Source organism: Diachasma alloeum, unplaced genomic scaffold (assembly GCF_001412515.2).
Source record: "Diachasma alloeum isolate Michigan unplaced genomic scaffold, Dall2.0 Dall_scaffold_00292, whole genome shotgun sequence".
Taxonomy (NCBI): Eukaryota; Metazoa; Arthropoda; class Insecta; order Hymenoptera; family Braconidae; genus Diachasma; species Diachasma alloeum.
In genome coordinates this window covers 372,510-394,220 of record NW_021680431.1, presented here as the reverse complement: position 1 = coordinate 394,220, position 21,711 = coordinate 372,510, and the positions used below count along the sequence as shown (strand labels likewise).

Genomic DNA, 21,711 nt, shown 5'->3' with positions numbered 1-21,711 from the left:
TCAAATGTGAGGAACGTGGAAACTTTTCTTGGCCGATGCGCCATACACAGCATGTATCGATATTATTTCAAGAACGTAAAAATAGTAGAATTACGGAATAAAAAGAAATGAAATTAGAAAAATAATTAGCGAAAATCATCCTTAAGAAGCATGGAAAACGATGAGGATTAATTTCTATGATTATAAACGATAATTGATTTTATTTCGAAAGGCGACAATATTTACCTTTCTAGTTAATACTAATTTTTGAGAAAAACGTCATCTGATTTCAATTTAAATTATTAAAAAAAATGTTTTATCATGATTTTAGAAGCTCGAGAAATGACAGACGCAATCTCTCAATTGATAAATGTCCATTCATCGATTTGCGACACCAACCTACTGCTGAACAAGGCATTCGGTTTACCGATCCTCGTAGTAACAATTACCTGTCTTCTCCACTTGATTATCACTCCTTACTTCTTGATGATGGAGGCAAACAGCGATAAAGAGTCATTATTCATCGCCGTACAATTCGCCTGGTGTGCATTCCACGTGTTTAGGATGTTGATAGTAGTTCAGCCCTGTTATGCAACGACCACAGAATCCAAGAAAACAGCGGTATTAGTCAGTCAATTACTTACTTATCAGTGGGAGCCGTACGTGAGGAAACAACTTGAACTGTTCTCACTCCAGCTTCTGCACAGACCTTTGGACTTCACTGCTTGTGGACTTTTTTCTTTAGATCGAGCTCTAATCACTTCGGTACGTCTAAGAGCAGTATATTTCCAACCTAAGGAGGTAAAATAAAAGATCATTAGCCGTGTGCGGAATCACCAGCCGAGCTGAAAGAAAGGTTGATAAGTCCGCGGCTGAATCATTTATTTCAATTTCCGTGTGTGGCAGGCAGTTTTCGGATGTCTTGTCATGAATACTAAATGTGGCATCGAACACTGCGCCGGCCATGCTGGGAGTCATTTATATTATGTTTCACACACTCGTACAGAAGAAATTTGTACTATGCTCGATGATGAGCGAGACAAAAATAAGCACCCGCCGTCCTCGCGTAAAACATCGTTCTCTCAAGCGGAAAGTACGTATTACTCATCGCCTGACGGCGAAAAGTCAGTCTTATCCCTCCCACCATTTGAAGGGCTAAGTACAAAATTTTCATTGCAGCGTGTTGAAATAGTATATATTACCATAACCAAAATCAGTGTCGGTCGCTCGCTTCGCTCGCCCCGGTGTCACCCGTAGAAATTGATGGAAGTAGGTATGCCAAGCGGGTTCCCGACCAAGCCCCCAGCGCTCATCGCTAGGTGGCGCCACAGTCGCAGGACGTTCAAGACGGATGACGTCACCACTCAGGATGATGACTCATTGATTCGCGTGATGGGACGTATCGTCTAATTCCTATTAGGACGTGCATGAAAGATGATATGTTGATGCTGATCGGTCGAAACTTGCATGAAATCGGTTATTATAGTGAGACATTGGTGTCTTGGAAGAGAAATGACGTCATACTTGTTCGAGAATATTCTCAAATATTCAAAAATTTTCCGCGAAGGTGGCGCCACAGTCGCGCAATGTTTAAGATAGATGGCGTCATCGGTGAATCACTCGGGATGATAACTCATCGATTCACGCGCGGTGGGGGTGTAGCGGATAAGCTAGTTATCACTACAAAATAATATTACTGTCGGTTGAGAAGTTAAAAGAGGCTTGAGCGGGTATTTAAATACATGTTTATTCAACAAGTTGTACAGGTATACTGAAGCTTACGGGAACCTCAAATTCCCGAAATATTGGGTTGGGGAAAAAGTAATTTCGGTTTTTTCGTGTTTTTCAAAGTGAATTTGTTAATATAAATTTTAAACACTAATCAATGATATATATGCCGTTCTGATCGATGACCTTTTGCCACTTTTCTGGTAAAACCATAATTTCGTAACTGTAGAACTTCTGAAGTTTTTGGGGGAAAAACTGAACCAAGTGATTTTCACAAGCCTCTTTTGAACCCAGCTTTACACCATTAAGAGAGTTTTGCAGAGACCGGAACAAATGATAGTCCGACGGGACAAGATCAGGGCTATACGGTGGATCCATTAAAACTTCCCAGCCAAACCCTCTCAGTTTTTGACGAGTCACTAAAGATGTGTGCGGTCTAGCATTGTCGTGATGGAAGACGACGCCTTTCCTATTGATCAATTCTGGCCGTTTTTTTTCAATCGCCTGCTTCAGTCGCATTAGTTGTTGACAGTAGACAGTGGAATTAATGGTTTGGCCAGGTTCGAGCAGCTCATGATGAACAATATCCTTCCAATTCCACCAAACACTCAGCATCACCTTCCTTGGCGTCAATACGGGCTTCGCAACTGTTTGTAAAGCTTCTCCGGGCTTTAACCACGATCTCTTTCGCACATGATTGTCGTACGCGATCCACTTTTCATCGCCCGTAATCATTTGTTTAAAAAATGGCTCGATTTCGTTCCGTTTCAACAGGGATTCACAAATGGAAACTCGGTCCATTAAATTTTTCGACGTTAATTCATATGGAACCCAAGTATTGAGCTTCTTTTGGTATCCAGTCATATGTAAATGGTTCAAAACTGTTTTATGGTCGACGTTTATTTTCGTAGTAATATCGCGAGATGAAATATGTCGGTATACCTCGATTTCATTAAGAATTTCATCGACTTTTTCAACGGTTGGCCAACCAGGGCGAGGTTCATCTTTAAGATCGAAGTTTCCGGAACGAAATCGAGCAAACCAATTCCGACACTGGCGTTCACTTAAGCACTCATTACCATAAACACTACGGAATTTTCGATGAACCTGCGCTGCAGTTTTTCCTTTTCGGAAGTACAAAAGCAAAATGTGACGAAAGTGGCCTTCTGGAATCTCCATTGTCAAAGCCTAATAATTTTTGAATGAGTAAACGAATGACGCTACTTTGTACTCCAGGATGTACTATGGACTGTAAATTTCTAAACATGCTATAGTATGGCGTCATCGAATAAGCATTACTAGAGATATACAACTTTAATGCCATCTATTAGGAAGAACCGAAATTACATTTTCCCCAACCCAATCTATAAGAAAATATGCTGAAAGAGAATATTTGATAATCCTCTGTAGGTGTCCAGGTAGGTAGAGGGGGAACATGACGTCGGCTCGCCAATGCGCAATGTATCTGCGTGAAAGAGAACGCCGGCTAGTAGACCGCTCAACATACCCCCCCCCTCTTGGATCAGTGGCCATACTTGGATACTAAAACAAAATACAAAACAAAAAAAAAGGAGAAAAAAAAACTTAAATAACAAAAAAAACAGAGGAAAAGAGAAAAAAACTATTGTGAGGCAAAAAAACAAATGGCTGGGCATTTAAATGTTGCGCTCGCTTTACATGTCTCGCTAGTTGAGTTGTCATCTTCCTTGTCTATTCGGCAAGTTGAACGAGACTTTCTTGCTAGGTTTTTGGGAGTTCGATGAGCTTGCCGAAGTTGACGGAGCTGATGCAGCTGAAGCACTGGTCGAAGGCTGAGGCTGCTGTTGAGGGCGCTGCTGCTGGGGTTGGCCATCTGGAGAAGGGCCCAGTATCTGATCCAGGTCTTCAGGAACCATATAAGCTGGTTTCAGGCGATCGATGGAAATGGAAGCGCTCTCGTAGTTTCGGTAACCAGTCTCGGAACGAAAGAAGACATTAAAATACTTTTCATGCCTGCTGACGATTCGGAAAGGATCAGAGTAAGGCGATCCGTAAGCTTTACGGGCTTGGTCATTCCGAACGAAGACACGAGAGCATGTTGCCAAGTCTTTGAAAAAGAATGTTGGCTTCGTTCCATGGTGTGATGTCGGCACTGGCGCGAGACTACGAAGGCGATCCCGCAGCTTCTTAACCAGGGCTGGTGCAGGAGAATTAACGACAGTAGGAGCCAGAAATTTGCCAAGGAGAGGAAGAGGCTCGCCGTATGTCAGTTCCGCTAGTGTTGCCTGTAGGTTCTCCTTCCAGGCGGAGCGAAGCCCAAGAAGAATGACGGGAATAGCGTCGAACCACTCGTCACCGTGGCAATGCACGGCTGCCTTCAGTTGTCCATGGAGGCGCTCCACCAGGCCGTTCGATTGAGGATAGTAGGGTGTCGTCATCAGCCGGCGGTTGCCCAAGAGTTAAGAGAGCTTCTGGAAGGTATCTGAGAAGAACTGACCCCGCGATCAGTGGTTATTCTCAGAGGCACTCCGAACCTCGAAACCCAATGGTAGAGAAGGGCGTGAGCAACGATGTGTAGGCTGGAATCTACCAAAGGCACTGCTTCTGGATACCGGGTGAAGCGATCAACGATCGTCTGGCACCAACGATACCCTCTCGATAGAGGAAGAGAGATGAAGTCGACATGAATGTGCTCAAACCGCTGAGAAAAGTGTTGAATGTCTCCCAGTGGTATTGAGCAATATCAAGAAACCTTGGCACGTTGACACTCAAGGCAGTGCTTGGTCCACTCAGCACAGTCTTTCTGCATCGAGGGCCAAACGTATCGATCCGAGAGAATCCTCCGTGATCCCCTGATTCCTGGATGATGAAGAGAATGCAGGGACTTGAAGACCTGCTTCCTCAGGTTCTCAGGAACCTAAAGGCGCACTGCTTTTGGTGACATGTCACAGAACAGTGGCGCGATGAAGTGCCGCACTGCTTTCGGTGACATGTCACAGAACAGTGCCGCAAGAAGATGTTGCAGTTCTTCATCATCCTGCTGAGCGGTTGTTACTTGCCGTTGTTCGGCAGTAACAACCGTCGAGAAAACTTCAACACGTGAAAGGGTGCCAGCAACAATATTCTCGGTTCCAGCAACGTGACGGATATCCGTGGTAAACAGGCCGATGAAATCTAACTTTCTGAACTTCCAAGGTATCGCACGATCAGGGTTCTGCTTGAAGGCGTGTGTAAGAGGCTGGTGGTTAGTAAAGATGATCACGTGCCGACCTTCGAAGTTGTACCTGAAGTGCTTGACTACCTCGTACACAGCATGCAATTGCCTATCGTAGGTCGAGTGCTTGCGTGTCGATAAAGATAATTTTCAGCTGAAAAAGGCTAGAGCTTGCCAGGCTCCTTGATGGCGTTGGTGAAGGACAGCTACAATGGCGTGATCGGACGCGTCTGAAAATATAGCCCATTCTGCTCTGATGTCTGGGTGTGATAGCAGCGTAGCTTCTGCTAACGCTTGCTTGGCCTTGGTGAATGACTTTTCACAGTCACCAGTCCACTGCACAGGGGGCCAGTTCTTCAGCTCTGGACCTTGGAGACAACGAGTGAGAGGAGAGAGAATGTTGGCTGTGCCCTTGACATATCGACGATAAAAATTAAAGTTGCCAAGAAATTGCTTGAGAGCCTTCACAGTTGCCGGTCGAGGAAACTCGAGGATGTCATTCACGTCTTCCTGAGGAGGTCTGATGCCCTGAGCGCTGATTCGATGCCCGAGGAAAGTGACTTCTGCCTGCCCAAACCTTGACTAGGTGACGTTCACATTGAGGCCGAATTCTCGTAGCTTACTGAAGAGTACTCGGACATGCTCGCGATGTTCAGCAGCGTTCTTGGAGAATACCAGGATGTCATCGATGTAGGCGACCGCGAAAGGCAAATCACGAGTAACCTTATCAATACAGTGCTGGAACCTTTGAGCGCCAATCCGGAAGCCGAAAGTTATGAATGGGAATTCGAAAAGACCATAGGGTGTTATGATGGCCGTCTTCTAGATGTCCTCAGGAGCCACGGGTACCTGATTAAAGGCGTTGATCAGGCCAACAGCCGATAAGATTGTGGTACCGTGCAAATTCGCTGAAAAGTCCTCAAGGTAAAGTATAGAATACTTATCAGGAATTGTTCTCGCGTTAAGCGGACGATAGTCACCACAGGGCCGCCATTCTCCATTCTTCTTGGGACCCAAATGAAGAGGACTCGACCAAGGGCTATCTAAAGGACGAGCAGTACCCAATTGAATCATTCTGTAGAACTCAGCCTGGGTGATCTTCATCTTGTCCTGAAGAAGACGACGAGCTCGACAGGAGACAGGTAAAACTGGGGTTATCTTGATATGATGCAGAGTGTGATGCAAAGTGGCCTTGATTCTTCCATCAAGTCGAGTGATATCCGGGAAATCTCTGAGAAGCTCAGTCCATTCCGAGATATCAGATGACTGGAGTGACGTGATGGAGAAGCAGGAGATAACCTTCATCGTATCTTTAACTTTGAGACCGGTCGTTTGATCAATAAGGCAATGCTTCGACAGATCTGGTACCAGGTGGAAATAGTACAGAAAATCAGCACCGATGATCGGGTGAGAGACGTTGGCTTCGATGAATTGTCAGGTGAAATCTCTTCAGAGCCCTGAATCAGGCCATGACAGCGAATCCGTAGGTGTCGATTGGTGACCCATTCGCTGCAAATAGCTAATACCCTGAACACTCGGGTGGTTTGTTGAGCCATCTGGCTGAAAAGACCGATGAATCCGAGCCTGTGTCGATCAGGTACTCAATGCCTCAGTGAGAATCCCTGACGAAGAGACGCCGAGACTGCAGGTGAGAGTCAACTTCTGCCGCTAGTGACTCTCCCTGGAGATTACATGAAACTTACATCCAGGGGTGCAGTTCTTCGCATTCTGAACAAATTTCTTGTGATACCAGCACGTATCGGTGCTGGCAGAAAGCTTGTGTGAAGAGCTTCGAGAATGAGCCCTGAACCCTCTTGGTTTAGACCTCAACCTTGACCTGGACCTTTTCAAGTTGTTGTATGACGACTGCAGAGCCGCGATCTGCCTGGTGAGTTCAGCGATCTGTCGATTCTCCGTCAAGTCCGCAGTGTGTGAAGAGACTGCAGCGACAGTGGCCTTAACAGAATTGAAAATTTTGAAAAGCCTGTCCGCTCGAATGGGTAGCTTGTCTACCTCGTCATCTTGCGCTTTCTGCGCCAAAAAAGCTTCCATTTTATCAGGAAGATGCGAGAGCCACTTTGACCTGATGATATCATCACCCACTTCGCTGACCAGACTACGGAAATACAAAGATGCGCTGAAGAAATGCGGTTGCCGAGGGACTCTTGATCGAGCAGCTGGCGCATGCGGGCGTCTTTGGTTCGCGTGAACCGTGAGATTAGCGCATTCTTTCACTTCTGGTATGAATGGGTGTCAATGGGTGGCAATACACAGACGTACTCTACCGCTCTGCAAATATCGGCACTCACAAGGAACACTACGTAGGTGTCCCCCTCCGATATCGATGAAACTTAAATATGTTATAGGGGACCCAAAACTAAGGGACACGTATTTTTTTTATGCCCATATTGGGTTTTAGGGGGTGAAAGTGCTCTCTGAAGTTGACCCCCTCTCGGGGTCATTTTTCGATTGCACACATAAGAAAGCTTTTTGAACAACTCTTTCGTAGTGTATCATGAAGGTCACAAGGAATGATGAAAATGCGAATTAGAACCGTCTCCGGGGGGTGAAATATGGAGAGTAAACTACCCTTGTGAAAATTCATTTTTCTCTTAGAAAAAAAACTTTTGATGGAAATCCCATGGGACAAATTCCACTTGAAAAAGCAGAAAAAAATACAGAATACTTGTTTTGATTTTTTTTAATCGAAGTTAAAAACTTAAAAAAATAGATCCTTCGGCAAGGGAAGGCTTCAATCCATCACCAATGGACTGATTGGCCTTTTAGCCCTCTCTTCCTCCGAGCGCGCCCCCTTTTTTTCTGGTTTCCATTTCGAGACTTTTTCAGTCTCGGATTCTCCACCACTACTTTAAGAGGTCGTCACTTTTCCAGTACGACTGTTCTGCGTTTTCTTCTTGGCTCCCTTTTCGGGATCGATTTCTTAACCTAGCGACCGGGGTATCAGGGGTTTTCTCCTCCCCTCCCCCTTCTATTTACTTTGTCAGCAAATCCTTCTTTGGTGTCATTTCTAGCCCAGGGAGTCTTTCGCGAGTTCAGGAGGCTTATTCAACCTCTGCCTTCACGACAGACAAGAGTTTTCTAGGAGCTCTGCAGCTTTTTTTATACCCTACAGTCAAGAGGTGGGGGGTCTTCCCTACTCTTGCTGCCTCTTTGAGTATGTGGCGCCCCCTTTTTTGGGTCGGCGGCTACTCTGGAGGCTCTTAAGGAATTTCACTTGTGCAGTAGAAGCCTCTATCAATCCTCAGGATCATCTAGTGAGTATTTTCGAATGAAAACTCACTAGTTCTGGGCGATTATGCATATTGCCCTGTCATTTCCCGTCATTTCGGACGTTTTAGGATATTTTCTGAGGTATTCCATGGCTTTTCAGTCATTTTTCCCTCTTTTCGTGCTCTTTTATTGAGCTTACATTCTTTTCTATTTGAAAACCTTCAATTTCCCGGATTTGGCGGTACTTTTGAATGCTTTTCAATAAAAAATATCCGTGTCCGACATTTTCAGTAGTATTTTTACAGAGGTGGCGCCATCTAACGACATTTTCCACCAGTCGCTAATTTTCTTATCTGTCGGTAAAGAAAATTTCTGCTTTACCGACAGATGTCCAATTGTGGTGGTTTACCGACAGTGGTTACTTTATCGAGGAGGCGCTAGATGGCGCCTACTATCCGATTTTCATGCAAGTCTGGATATTTATTCTTGTTTTGGGGCTGTCGCCCCTTTCGTTCGTCAGTTGTGCACTCTCGTGGGCTCACCGAAGTATCTTTATCCTGGTCATATTTCAAACCGAGAATTTTTCTTACACTTTTGGGAAACAAAATTTCCCAAAAAATCACCCGTGGGGTTTTTCACCCCACTTGCCTAGGGGCATTCCACTATGACTTCTTCCTCTGCTTTTCCCCGAGCTTCGGAGGGGATTGCACCCTCCTTGTTTGCCTCCTGGAGTGCGAGCTTCGCAGCTCGCTCCAAGGTTATTCTCTCCTTCCTCCTAAGTTTGCTCGGCCTGACCCTCCACTCCCGGGTTGGCCCTGCGAAATGTCTTTTAATCCCCTCTACTGGAGTTGGGAGTCTTCCTTCCTGCACCACATAACTGGGGCCTTCATTACGTCTCGGCTGGGGGCATTTTTCGGCCCTCCTCCTGGGTGTGCTGAGGGCGTTTCCTTCAGTGGGCGGTGCGACACTCTCTGCCGCCTCGGCCCTCCTTTGTGCCTTTAGCTACTTCTGCAGCTTCCTCAGGTCGGCCCTGGGGATATTCTGGCCAAACGCCGGACACCAGGGTCCCTTTGCCGTGTACTTTTCAGCACAGGGCATGCAATAGGACACGGGGCACGGGATTCCGCACTTCCCGCATTGAGGCCGATATTGGGCAGATCAATCTCTGCTCTCATGCCCCTCCTTCTTGAAGTTCCAGCACAGGCGGGCGGGAATTGGGAGCTGGGGAACCACCTTGCGGGTCTCCTCTACCCCGGGGGTGCAGTCGACGAGAGAAGATTCCTGGACCATCCTCTCGTCTTCTATGCTTGGTGACCCACGCCTAGGAGGCCTTCTCATCTTCGACCTCCATCTGTTCTTGGGGAGGAGGCGGCAACACAACCGACGTGAAGGGCCCCGGGTTGATTAGTGGCAACTGTGCGAACATCATTGCCATCAACTCGGGGTTCTCGACCAGTATGGCCGCCAAACTTCTCGCCAAGGCGTCCTTCTCCTTGGGGGTTTTCGCCCGAGTTTCTGCGGTGAGAGGAGACGGAGCTGTGGTGGTAACTTCTACCACTTTGGGCACCGTCTCCAACAACTCTAATGCGGGGGAGAGAATTTCACCCTCGTCCTCATCCGCCGTAAACAGCAAGGCCATGTTGTCCTCTTCCTCCTCGGTCAACGCCCGATCTGTAAGGGAAAGGGTCGTTAAATCTAATGTGGTGGTTTTTTCAGCGCCTTGCGGCACTGATGAGCCGTTCACGTTCTTCCCCTTCAGGGATTTTGCACTCTGCACCCTCGGCGGTCTTCACCGCCTTCAGCACCAAGCCGTCTATGATCTCGTTCTGCATCACTCACGGCTGTTCCACCACGTGCACAAACTTTTTTTTCTCTTCTCTGGGGAGCGTCGAGAAATTTCACGTCTTATCGTCTACGCGGTCAAAACGGAAAAGGACGCTCCTCGTGGTCATCTCCCCCAATTTCACAGGTGTTGGGGGTGGGGGGATCAGGGCGCATATCAATTAAAACGGATCGAAGCATGCCTCAAGGCAAGAAGAAAATTCTATTTTTCAGAATTCTCACCATTTTCACTCGTTTCTTCCGATTTGGCAGGGAAAAGCCCCCCCCCGTATCTGTGACCATTCTCCCCCCGGGTGACGAGGAAAACAGTGCTCAGAGCAGCGAGGCAAACCGCTCCCCAGCGAAAAATCGTTACTTACGAATTTTCGTGGGGAAAAATAAACTCGTCCTCTCAAGATCATCTCCTCCGGGTGTCGAGGAGACAAAACATCGAGTTTCTGAGAAAATCTCCCCACGACCGAAATTTCGTGCCTTTTGAATTCTATTTTTCCTTTTTCAAGGAATAAATAAAATTCGTTACTTTCGACGAAAATCAGTTTCTCGATTTTCCACGCATTATTTACGTGATAATTTCCTACTTACCCTTTTCAAGGTTTTTTTTTACTCCATTGGCGTGGCGCCCCATTGGGCGCCATTTTGTAACGATATTTTCCCGGGTTGTTCACCCAGGAAAAATCCAAACTACTTTTTAAGCCGTCGCTATCGCTCGATAATTGGGCGCCAGCCGAACCTTCATGGAGGTTCGACGAAAACCGACCTCTGAGGCAAACTCGTCCACTCAGAGGACTTCTATGAGTGGGCAAAGAGTTGCCAAGCTAGCATCAGTATGACACGGTAGATTGGGCGAGGTCCACCAGGAGTATCGGATGCCAAACGTCACCAGCCACTATTCTAGCCTGGAAATTAAGCCCTACAGCCTAATGATCAGTTTAAATTAAATTTACCCTGGTCCTGGAGGTTTTTCACTCTCTCAGTAGGCTTTCTCCTCCCGAGTATCTCGACTCGGGAGTGTTTCAGGGCTAAATGCGAATCAGCTACTCAGAGCCTGGAACGCCGAGAGGCTGATCCGACCAAAGTGGAACACGGTTACCCACTTCACGACCACCCACATTCTCGGCCACCAGTTACCGCTTCGGTCATCGCGAGTCACCGTCTCTGGGTACTCGAATGTCGGCACATAGTCGGGTCGACAGGAGGACGATCTCTACTCCAGACCCACAGGCCCATATGCTCGTCATTGGTTTCACCGAGCCGGATAACGCTGGAAACAACGAGGTCATCACCAAGAGTTCTGAAATACCTCTTTTCTCGTGTGGGGAATGCAGGAGCATTCCCCTACGTTCGCTATTATCAGTTATGCACCTGGCTGCGCTGAGCTATTCGCCCACCAATCCCTTGGCTATCTTCCAAGCCAACACCACAGTATACGCCAGAGAAATTCTTGCGACTTCCCCACTGGAGCGTCCGCATTCGACTAACTCGGAATCTCACTTGGGCCTTGCCTCCTAGTCTGGGTATCTCAGCGACCATAAGTCATTCCGTTACCCTATCCCCACCAATCAACCCGACGGGATCACGGAGGTACCAGTCCTTTCACCTGGCCGTTGGTCCCTAGTATACTCCGACATAGCCCTTAGAATCGTCCAGTTGGACAGCCTGTACGTCGGTCCCGTTTCCCCTAGAACATGCTGGGCGAATTCTAAAATAGCGATAGTCTAGTAACATCCTCCAGACTTGCAGGGGTCGCGGTTCCACCCAAAACCGCTATTCCTTCAGCCTGTCATCGGTCTGTGCCTCTTCTCAACCAGTCGCGGCTCTTTCAACCGCCTCTAGATGTCACTTCCTATCTCTCTTATAATAAGTTTAACAGTTCCCTTTCTTATTTAAGGGGATTTTAACCCGTAACGAGAAGAAAATCTCGTTACATCACTGCTGTTTGGGAAAGTCAATTGCTCGGGTGAATGCCCTCGACAAAAGATGCTTCGAATGTTCTTGAAACTGAAACTGACCAACGACACAAGGAACCGAGGAAAATGCGACGCAAAAAACCGTTAAGTCTTACTCACGGTACTTTGCGGAAAACCACAAAAATGACCAGTTTAGTTCGGACAAAACCAACAGAGGAATAAATGTTCAGGAGACGTGATGATGCGGTCATTACACCGAAGACCGCTCTACGAGAAATGAGAGAACGCAGGAATCGAAAGATGAATTTCCACCATGGAAAAACGAGAAAAATTCATCCGCACAAAAATACCTCACGTCACTCGAAATCACGTTGATTAAAAATCACTCAGTATGATCACGTCGGGGTCACCAAATTGTAGTGGATAAGCTAGTTATCACTACAAAATGATATTACTGTCGGTTGAGAATTTAAAAGACGGTTTACTGGGTATTTAAATACGTGTTTATTCAACAAGTCGTGCAGGTATACTGAGGTGTGCGGAAACCTCAAATTCCCGAAATATATAAGAGGATACGCGGAAAGAGAATATTTGATAGTCCTCTCTAGGTGTCCAGGCAGGTAGAGGGGCAACATGACGTTGGCTTGCCAATACGAAATGTATCGGCGAGGAAGAGAACGACGTCTAGTAGACCGCGCTACAGGGGTACCCCCTGAATTCTGTTGGGACTTGCATGAAATCGGATATTGTAGTGAGTCATTGGTGTCTTGGAATAGGAATTACGTCATAGTTGTTCGAGAATATTCTCGAATATTCAAAAAAGTGCCATGAAGGCGGCGCCGCAGTCGTGGAAGGTTTGAGACGGACGACGTCATCAGTGAGCTCGGTTGATTCGTGTAAACAGCATCTTTGGTGAAGCAAACAGGCAGAAGTCGAGGGGCGTAATATCCGGTGATCGTGGAGGCCACAAAATGTGACCTCCCTGACCAATCCAACGATTCGGCAAGGAATCGTTCAGGTAATCTCTTATAGCTCTATCGAAATGAAGTGAAATACCATCCTGTTGAAACCACATTGTCTGTCTTGTCTCCAAGTTCATTTTCTATATTAGAACTAGCAGCTGATTACTCAAAAATTCCAGGTAATTCTGTCCGGTGACATACCATCCAAACAGCATAGGCCTATATCACTCGCTCATCAACAATACCGCACCACGTTTTTGTGGCATTTTTCGAGTAAAATTGAAGGAAATCACGTCAATGATGAGGTATCTGAAAACAACTCATCAAGTGGAACAAGTTTGATTGAGATGAAAAATGCGGTTGTCATTTAAAACAGTAAACAGTACTTTGAGCTTGCAGCTTGCAAGCATAATCCTGAAAGCTCAAAATAATGCATACATCGAATGTCCCACTCGGAATCGTACAACTGGTGTTTCAAATATTTTTTTGTTACTTGTCCACCTTAGAAGATATTTGCTCTTTTGTTTCAGATGGTACACCATGTATAACGCGAACACTCCACTCAATTCACATTCAATTTGAGTCCCAGTTATGTCGATTGAACCTCGCATTATGCAGTCATAGAAAGAGTTACTATTGCAAACGGAAATATTTTACCCGATCTTCACGCTAAATAAAATGTTAATAAATGTCGAAAAAATATAACTGAAGAACACGAAGTAAATTAAACTGAATCGAATTTAAATTAAATCACGCGCCTTGTGTAGTTGCAAAATAGTCAAGGAGCCAAGGCGCCCAGGCGCCGAAATATTGATTTTCACCGGCAGTTGTGGAGGGGATAACGAAAGTTTTCTTACGTCAAAACTACTGACTTATAATTCATATCTTGTTATGTATTGAGTCGACTTTCACTGTGATCACTTTTATTTAATTATCTTGTCTTTAATTAATATCTTTATTGTTGTTGTCGACCTGTGTACTTCTGATTCACCTGATATTCACCAGTTAACCAATTGTAGTGCAAACTGTAAGTAACCTCAAAGTTTTCTGTCGAAATTATATTTTCTTTGGTTCCATTCTATTTCTTGACTCTTTCATTTGGGTCTCCCAATCGAACCTCATTTCATTTCTTTCATAAAATTATCCTCTATTTATCGTTTGTCGATTTATCGATAAAATTGGCTGGCGCCCAACAATCCTGCATTAATATTAATTCGTCAACTTTATTTCTGACCCCTGACAGTCGACAGACCCCGACCGTGTCAGGTGGAATTCTATCGTTTTGTCATTGAATTTTGTCAATTATTCGTAATTTTCATTAACCTAAAATTAATTGAACGTCGACGAAAGAATTTTGTCTCACTATAATGTGTTATCATAATCATCTTCATAAGAAAAATGGTGAGGGATCCAGTACTGAGGAAGAGATCATCCATGAGCATTTCAATAAGAATTGTCATACATTTGCAAAGTAACTGGTGACTAACTTGCACTGTTTGTGGAACAACTATGAAGTATTGAAAGCTGAGCAACATCCTGCAAGGAGAACTCATTTTTCTCATTGCACTACTCGACTTGAGGGATTACCACACATAATCGAGAGTATCGATTATTTAGGAAAATTGTAGAAATTCTGCGAGGAGCTGAGAGACAAGATGCCAAACGTAGAATGTGAATCGGAACCAGAGAGTGTCAACGAAATTCAATAGTTGCACTCAATTTCACTGTACTGCATCAGTCAGAGTGAAGTCACTGCGAAATTATTGATTCACGCACCATCCGAACTTCCACCGTTGGAGGGATTCAACAATTGTATTCATAGAAACTTCAGAGAACTGTGCTCCAAATTCAGACGTGACAATATATCGCAATGTTATCCTTGTGAGAAGTTATCTCAAACTCTGGAGATGATCAAAGCGCATTTCCAAAATTTACGAGTTACAATGGAACTCCTGAGTTTTGAGTATGATATATACTTCTGGTCTAGTGCTTATCAACCTGCCGATTTGGTTTGAATAATGGAACCGGAGGAAAGAAGTGCTGCAGACCAATGAGAGAAGAAGCTTAAAGAAATTAGTTTTCAATTGGAACCACAGGTCCGTTTGATGTTGTATTCGGATTTCACATATCGATCTACTCATCGAGGTCCATGGGAGGAGATTGCTCGAGTTCGGTATCGTTTTCAACGTCGAATAAGTTTACATGAAATTAAGGGATGCATGTATAACTTCCTGATATATTTTCAAATTAGAAATTAGAACGGGTCCATTTTTCCGCGCGGTCCATTCCACCCCGTGGTCCATGTTGCCCCATTTTTCATATATAGAATCATTTATAGAATTAAAACTACGATAGTGAAAAAAAATAAATCAGCGTTCCAAAAGTTTTATTTTTTGAAAAACTGGAAAACGCCTGAGTTGGTTTTGCTCAAAATCCACTTTGGTGTACTGCATACGAAAATTCATCGATTGAATGAGAAACAATCCAAATTGGATTATTTCTACAGGAAAAATGATCGAATTAGTCAAAAAAAGGTAATTTTTGGCGTTTTTTCACATGTTTTTTGCGAAAAACTAGACAACCGCTGAGACGATCGTCTCCACAAACTAATCAGTTCTAAGTTGCACAAAGATGTATCAATTGGAAAAAAAAATTCAATTGCATCATTCGTTCAAGTGTAATCGTGGGGCAATATTTTGCTCGCGTAGATACACACACACACACACACACACATACACACACACACACCGCTGAGCCGAGGCTTGTCCTTTTCAGGGCACCTTGGTTGAGAAGCCCAACTTCTACGGCGGCGCGTCCCCAGGTGGCGGATAGGGGAAGTCCTAACAGGGTCAGCTCGCTGACTCAGCAGACTGGAGTGAAATAAAATAGCTCTCGCGAACCAAAAGAGGCGTGCAGGGTGGGTTCCCTATAACAGCCTGCATAAAGGGTATCGGATGGACTCTCTGTAACAGCCTACAGTAAATAATGATCAGTGATGACAAAATACAAATTTCCCATGCGGGTATCCTTGAAAAGGTAAATCCCGCCATCAGTTGCGATCGAGTGAAAACCACGGTGGCTGATGCCGGCTCCATAGATTGTGGAAGGAGTCAATCATCACCTTCGTGAAAGGTGGACTCCTTGGCCTCGGATGCTACAAGAAGAGACGAGTCGCAGACTAAACAGGAGACGAAATGCTGTCATGCATGGGCAAGACTGGAAAAACTCATCGCAGATCTTCATGAGTATGTTCAGCCCGGGCTAAATCTCCACATGGAGATCAAATCCAAGGTGGCAACTATCGGCAGCGCATTCAAACGCCTCACGGAGGAGACACGCAATGAAGCACGACCCTTCTTTACCAAACCCGTGCAAACTCCGCCAGCACCACCCACGTTGCGTTTACAGACAGGCTCCGAAACTACGGCAAAGAACTCGGATTTTGAGGATCCCAATACGATGCAGTCGGCCCCAGATGTCCGCAAAGCAGTGCGGAGAAAGCGCTCGAAAGGCTCACCTGCGGCAGAAGCTCAAAAATTGAAGAAACTGAAGCAACAGGATCTGACCAGCAAGGCACCCCCGCAGACTGTGGAAACTTCCGATCCACCTGCTAAGCCTGAATGGATGCAGATGAAGAAGAACAAGAAGGAGGAAAAGAGGCAGACCGGACAGCTTCCTCCACAGCTACCTCCCAAAAAGACGAAGGGGAAAAGAAACAGGAGAAGGCTACTCGCAAATCAGCGATGAGACCTGATGCGCTGATTGTACGCCCCAAGGACAAGGAGAAGTACTCGGATATCATAAGCCTGGTGAAGAAGGATGTTCCCTCCGAGGACGCTAGCGGTTATGTCGATAAGATGCGCCGATCAGCAACCGGGGAGATACTGACCATCCTTAGCAGAAAGACGACTGACGGAGTACCTAAGCTGCGTATAGTCATCGTCAATCTCCTTGGAGACTGTGGTGCTCAGTAAGCGGCCACAAGAAAATCTCGAGATCAAAGATCTTGACGAAACAACATTGAAGGAGGATGTCATGGAAGCCCTACGAGCAGCAGCTGGGGAGGAGCACGAGATTCAAGCGGATGTGGTCATGTCCCTTCGTAAAGCTTATGGAGGTACACAGACTGCCTCACTGAGACTCACAGCTACAACAGTGAAGAAGGTCCTGGGGGAGCACGGAAAGATTAAAATGGGCTGGGTCAACTGCCGACTGAGAAGAGTGGAGAGGCCATTAAAGTACTTCAAGTGCTGGCACTATGGTCATCTTGCAACGAAATGCAAGAGTGAAGTCGATCGGTCCAAGCTGTGTGTCAGGTGCGCTGAGTCTGGCCACACCATCGCTGACTGCGACAAGGCGCCCAAATATGCTCTATGCACTGAGAAGGGTAACACAGAGAACTGCACTCATGTCGCTGGCAGCATCAGATGTCCAGTGTATCAGGAGGCGCTACAGAAGCTAAACAATAGACGACGACGAAGGTATTAAGCTCAACCTTAACCATTGTGAGGCTGCACACGATCTGCTTATGCAGACGGTGCGGGATGAAACCCGATCTCGTAGAGATCTCGGAGCCATACGGACATCTTGAAATTCAACCCTGGTCATCTGGTCTTGCAGTGGGCTCCCATTCCAGAGTACACTTTGCAGTACGTAGAGAGGTTTCGTGAAGGCTAAAGTTGGCGAAATCCATTTCTACAGTTGCTATGCCCTACCTAGCCTGTCAATCGATGAGTTCAACGATTTCGTAGGACGACTAACCGAGGATGTGAAGCAGCACTTTCCGGTGACAATAGCCGGGGACTTCAATGCCTGGGCAGTCGATTGGGGAAGTGAAAAAACCAACTTCAAAGGACGAACCGTGCTGGAGGTCATGTCGTCGTTGAGCGTGATCTTACTCAACAACGAGAATGAACCGACTTTTATGAAGGGAGAAACTAGCTCGATCGTGAATCTTACCGTCGTGAGCGGCAACCTTGCAAAGGAAAACTGTTCATGGGAGGTAACAGAGATATACAGCGCAAGCGACCACCGTGCGATACTCTGGGAGGTATCCACCGGCCAGAGACACGGACCAGCTCCGGGGAAGACCAAGGCAGTAGGCTGGAAAGTGAGCACCTTCGATCCCAGCTCCTTTTTAGTGGCACTGGATGATCGCTCAATCAGTGGCAGGAATGTCACCGAAAAGGCAACGAATATCACGAGAATACTCACGGAAGCCTGCGATGTCATCATACCTAGAAAGCGTATCACCAATCGGCGGCCACCGGTATATTGTTGGAACGCTATTATGGCTAATCTGCATAGGGAGTGTTATTATAAAGCAAGAAGAGTGTCCCAGCGTTGTAGAAAGGAGCCGAACTTCGAAGAGTTGGAGATGAAATACAAGAAATCATGGCGTAAGCTCATCAAGGCCATCAAGTACAGCAAGGCGCATTCCTGGAATGAGCTGATTGCTGAAGTACAAGATGACCCGTGGGGTAGACCATACAGGGTCGTAATGACCCGACTCAAGCGTTAGCCCTTCTCATCGTCGACGTGGCCCGGGCTCTTGGAAAAGATCGTCACGATGTTTCCCTGCAAAGTGGAAGCAGCAGAGGCTGGTATTGCTCCCGAAAGGGAAAAAGCCACCGGACGTACCCTCATCCGATCGTCCCCTCTGCATGCTCGATACAGCTAGCAAAATTCTCGAGCGCATCGGCCACAAGAGAATAGAAGCAGCAGTCGAAGCGTTGTCGGCCAATAACCAATATCGCTTTCGGAAAGGCCGATCCACTCTTGACGCCATTAACCTGGTCGTTGATACCGCTAGGGAAGCGATTTCAGGAGAAAGATGGTACAGGTGCACGAAGAAGTACTTAGTAGCGACACTGGACATCAAGAACGCCTTTTACTCAGCCAGGTGAGACTGCATTATAGAGGCTCTCGAGAGGTTTAGTGTACCGGAGTACCTGCGGAAAATGGTGGGCAACTACTTCACCGAAAGTGTTTTCGAGTACGACACGGAGAATGGCCCCAAGGGGTACAGAGTCACCGGAGGGGTACCCGAGGGCTCTTTATTGTGGAATATTATATACGATGGCCTGCTGAGGCTGGCACTGCCGTGCGATGTGCAACTCGTGACATTCGCGGATGATGTGGCCGTAGACATCGTGGGGAAACACCTCGAAGAAATCAAATTTGCCTTCGACATGATCGTTGAGGCTGTCCGCCGCTGGATGGACACAGTTGGCCTGAGTCTGGCGGAGCATAAAACCGAGGCTGCATTGATTGCAAGCACGAAAGTTGTTGAGACAATTACGCTTCAAGTCGGCGACTACGAACTAACCTCCCAAACGTTTATTCGGTACCTGGGAGTAATGATCGATGCACTACTCAACTTCAAGCAGCAAGTAGAACATGTGATTAACAAGGCACCTGGGGTTAGATGTGCGTTGTCACGCCTTATGCCTAATATAGGAGGTCCTAAGCAGAGGAGACGAGCATTATTGTCGTCAGTGATTAAGTCGGTACTTTCCTACGGGACCGCTATTTGGGCAGATGCACTCCAAGTACAAGAGACGCGACGCAAAGTGGCAGCTGTTTACCGACTGAGTGCCCTCAGAGTTGCCAGTGCATATCGCACAGTGTCTGATGATGCGGTGTTCGTCATAGCCGGAATGATGCCGATCGAAGTATTAGCCGAGAAACGAAGATCCCTGTACTGGCAAAAAGGATCGACCTCACTGAGCCCAACTGAGCTCAGGATAGAAGAGAGCCATAAGAGCATCGAGAGATGGCAGACACAAAGGGACACCTCGCTGAAAGAGAGGTGGACGCATCGCCTCATCCCACAGGTAGGTGCTTGGATGAGTCGTGAATATGGTGAAGTTAATTATTACTTGACCCAGATGCTTTCAAGACATGGGTGTTTTCGGGCGTATCTCCATAAATTCAAGCCTGAGGATTCCCCGAATTGCCCAAAGTGTATAGGTAATGAAGAAGATACAGAGCATGTGTTTTTTGAATGTTCACGATTCAGAACGAGTCGCTCAGAGTGGGAGTCTGTACTCGGTGGAACGATCTTGCCTGAGAACTTAGTGGAAGCAATGTTGTCATTGAACACAGCCTGGCACGCAACGAGCGACTTCGCAGCGAAAGTCATGAAGAAGCTCCGTGAGGAAGAGCGCCATCGGAAAAATGCTGCATAGGAGAGTAAGTTCCCGGGACCTCCTACTCACCCCCAACATCTGAGTGAGGAAGGAGGACGTATGGCACAGCGTTTAACCAGAGGAAGAACAATCGCTAGAACTCCCCCCCCCCTAGCGAAGTAATGCCTGCCGGCGGTCCCGTGGTGAGTATGGGGTAAGAGGAAACTGGTCTGATTGGAGTTTAGTCAGTATTGACAGTCTGTCCGAGTCCGACACTCGCCTGACGGAGGGAACCATCGATTCCCTCCCCCAGGTTGTTTTGCGTAAATGCATTCTCCCAATAGACCAAGGAAAAAAAACACACACACCTACGAACATGTCTTCAAAATTTGTTCAAAATGATTCAAAACGTCGAGAAATGTGGAAAAATCATGGAAATTCCACATTCGATTTTTGGGGTCATTACAATGACTACCCGATAGATCGGGAAGTTAAAAATATTGACCCCTGTATTATCAAAACAACATAGACAAACTGTTTTTGAAACTCGTTTTCCATAGTTCTAAGTTATTATTATTAGAGTTTGTTCATAGGAAGAGGGTGTGTAGAATAATGAAACCAATGATTTTTTAATAATACAAAAAATATATAATCATCTATTAATATACATCATTCTGGTCATTCATTTATTTTCATATTTTCCATCGCCTACAGGTCTATAACGTCCTGCATGCACCGAACTATTATACAGCGTACTTCCTTTGACAGATGTGTTCATTTGATAGTCTGAGTAATTCTTTGTACTCGAATATTTGGAATTATCGTTTTTCCATTAATTCATTTTTGGCGAAGTAGCTGCTCCGGAAGTTGATATGAAACTGATACTGATTTTATCCGCATTATCACATTATTCCTTCCAGACTCGATTATTTACATTAGTTCCTTGACGCCACAACTGATAGGATTGTATTCAACAATCCGTTGATATAGGATGAGGCAGTACGCTGAGGTGTTGGGTGCGAGAGGCCAAGGAGATACGAATTCTAGACGAAAATCAACTGAGCCAGTTTCCAAATACTCATTCTGTTTACAATCGATTACAATTAATAGAGCATTTGTTATAAATTTTTCTCATTTCAATAACGGGTCAGATTCCTTTGCATAATAAGAACCTTGAAAGTTCACATACATATTGTATAGTGTGGAAAATTGATTGTGAACAATATAAAAATTCAAATTGCCATATGGGTAGCTTTGTGAGTTGAGGAAAAGCTTTACATACCGGATATGGCAATGATCGAAGTCACTGACATTGGTTGTCTGGATATTTTTTAGGTTAGTTTGAAATCCAAGAATAACGTAGCGTGGTTTCTCCAATTGAGATGAGTTCTTCACAATCCAATATGCTTCGAGGTTGCGGGGAGAAGAGGATACTCATACAATTCCCATGTACGAAAGCTCATCAGAATAGGTGTATTCTTTGCGATGAAATTGAGCGACTTCACCTTGTGTTTATCAGACACTTTAACATAAGGAATTAACCACTCAATCTTTTGAATATTAATCTTTCATTTCTCCTCAGGGTTTTCTTGGTGTACAGTTCTCTGAAGTATCGGATTGATGTCTGTTTTCGATCTCGTGATAATGAGCTCATGATTTGCATTCACAACAATCTTCTGGTATTCTTCAGCAAAGCCAAGGAGGAGGCTCAGTGGTATTCAGACACGAAAATATCCTGC

At 45.7% G+C, this 21,711-nt stretch overlaps 2 protein-coding genes across 2 annotated transcripts; one reads left to right on the top strand and one right to left on the bottom strand.

Annotated features, from left to right (window-relative positions):
- The first annotated feature begins 318 nt into the window (after nucleotides 1-318).
- Nucleotides 319-789, top strand: LOC107039114 (gustatory receptor for sugar taste 43a-like). The gene has a single exon (XM_015258582.2). It carries the CDS (start codon nucleotides 322-324, stop codon nucleotides 787-789), a length of 468 nt encoding a protein of 155 aa, XP_015114068.1. The 5' UTR covers nucleotides 319-321.
- Nucleotides 790-3,404: 2,615 nt separating this feature from the next.
- LOC107039113 lies at nucleotides 3,405-4,124 on the bottom strand. Its single transcript, XM_015258580.1, has one exon. It carries the CDS (start codon nucleotides 4,122-4,124, stop codon nucleotides 3,405-3,407), a length of 720 nt encoding a protein of 239 aa, XP_015114066.1.
- Nucleotides 4,125-21,711: the final 17,587 nt, after the last annotated feature.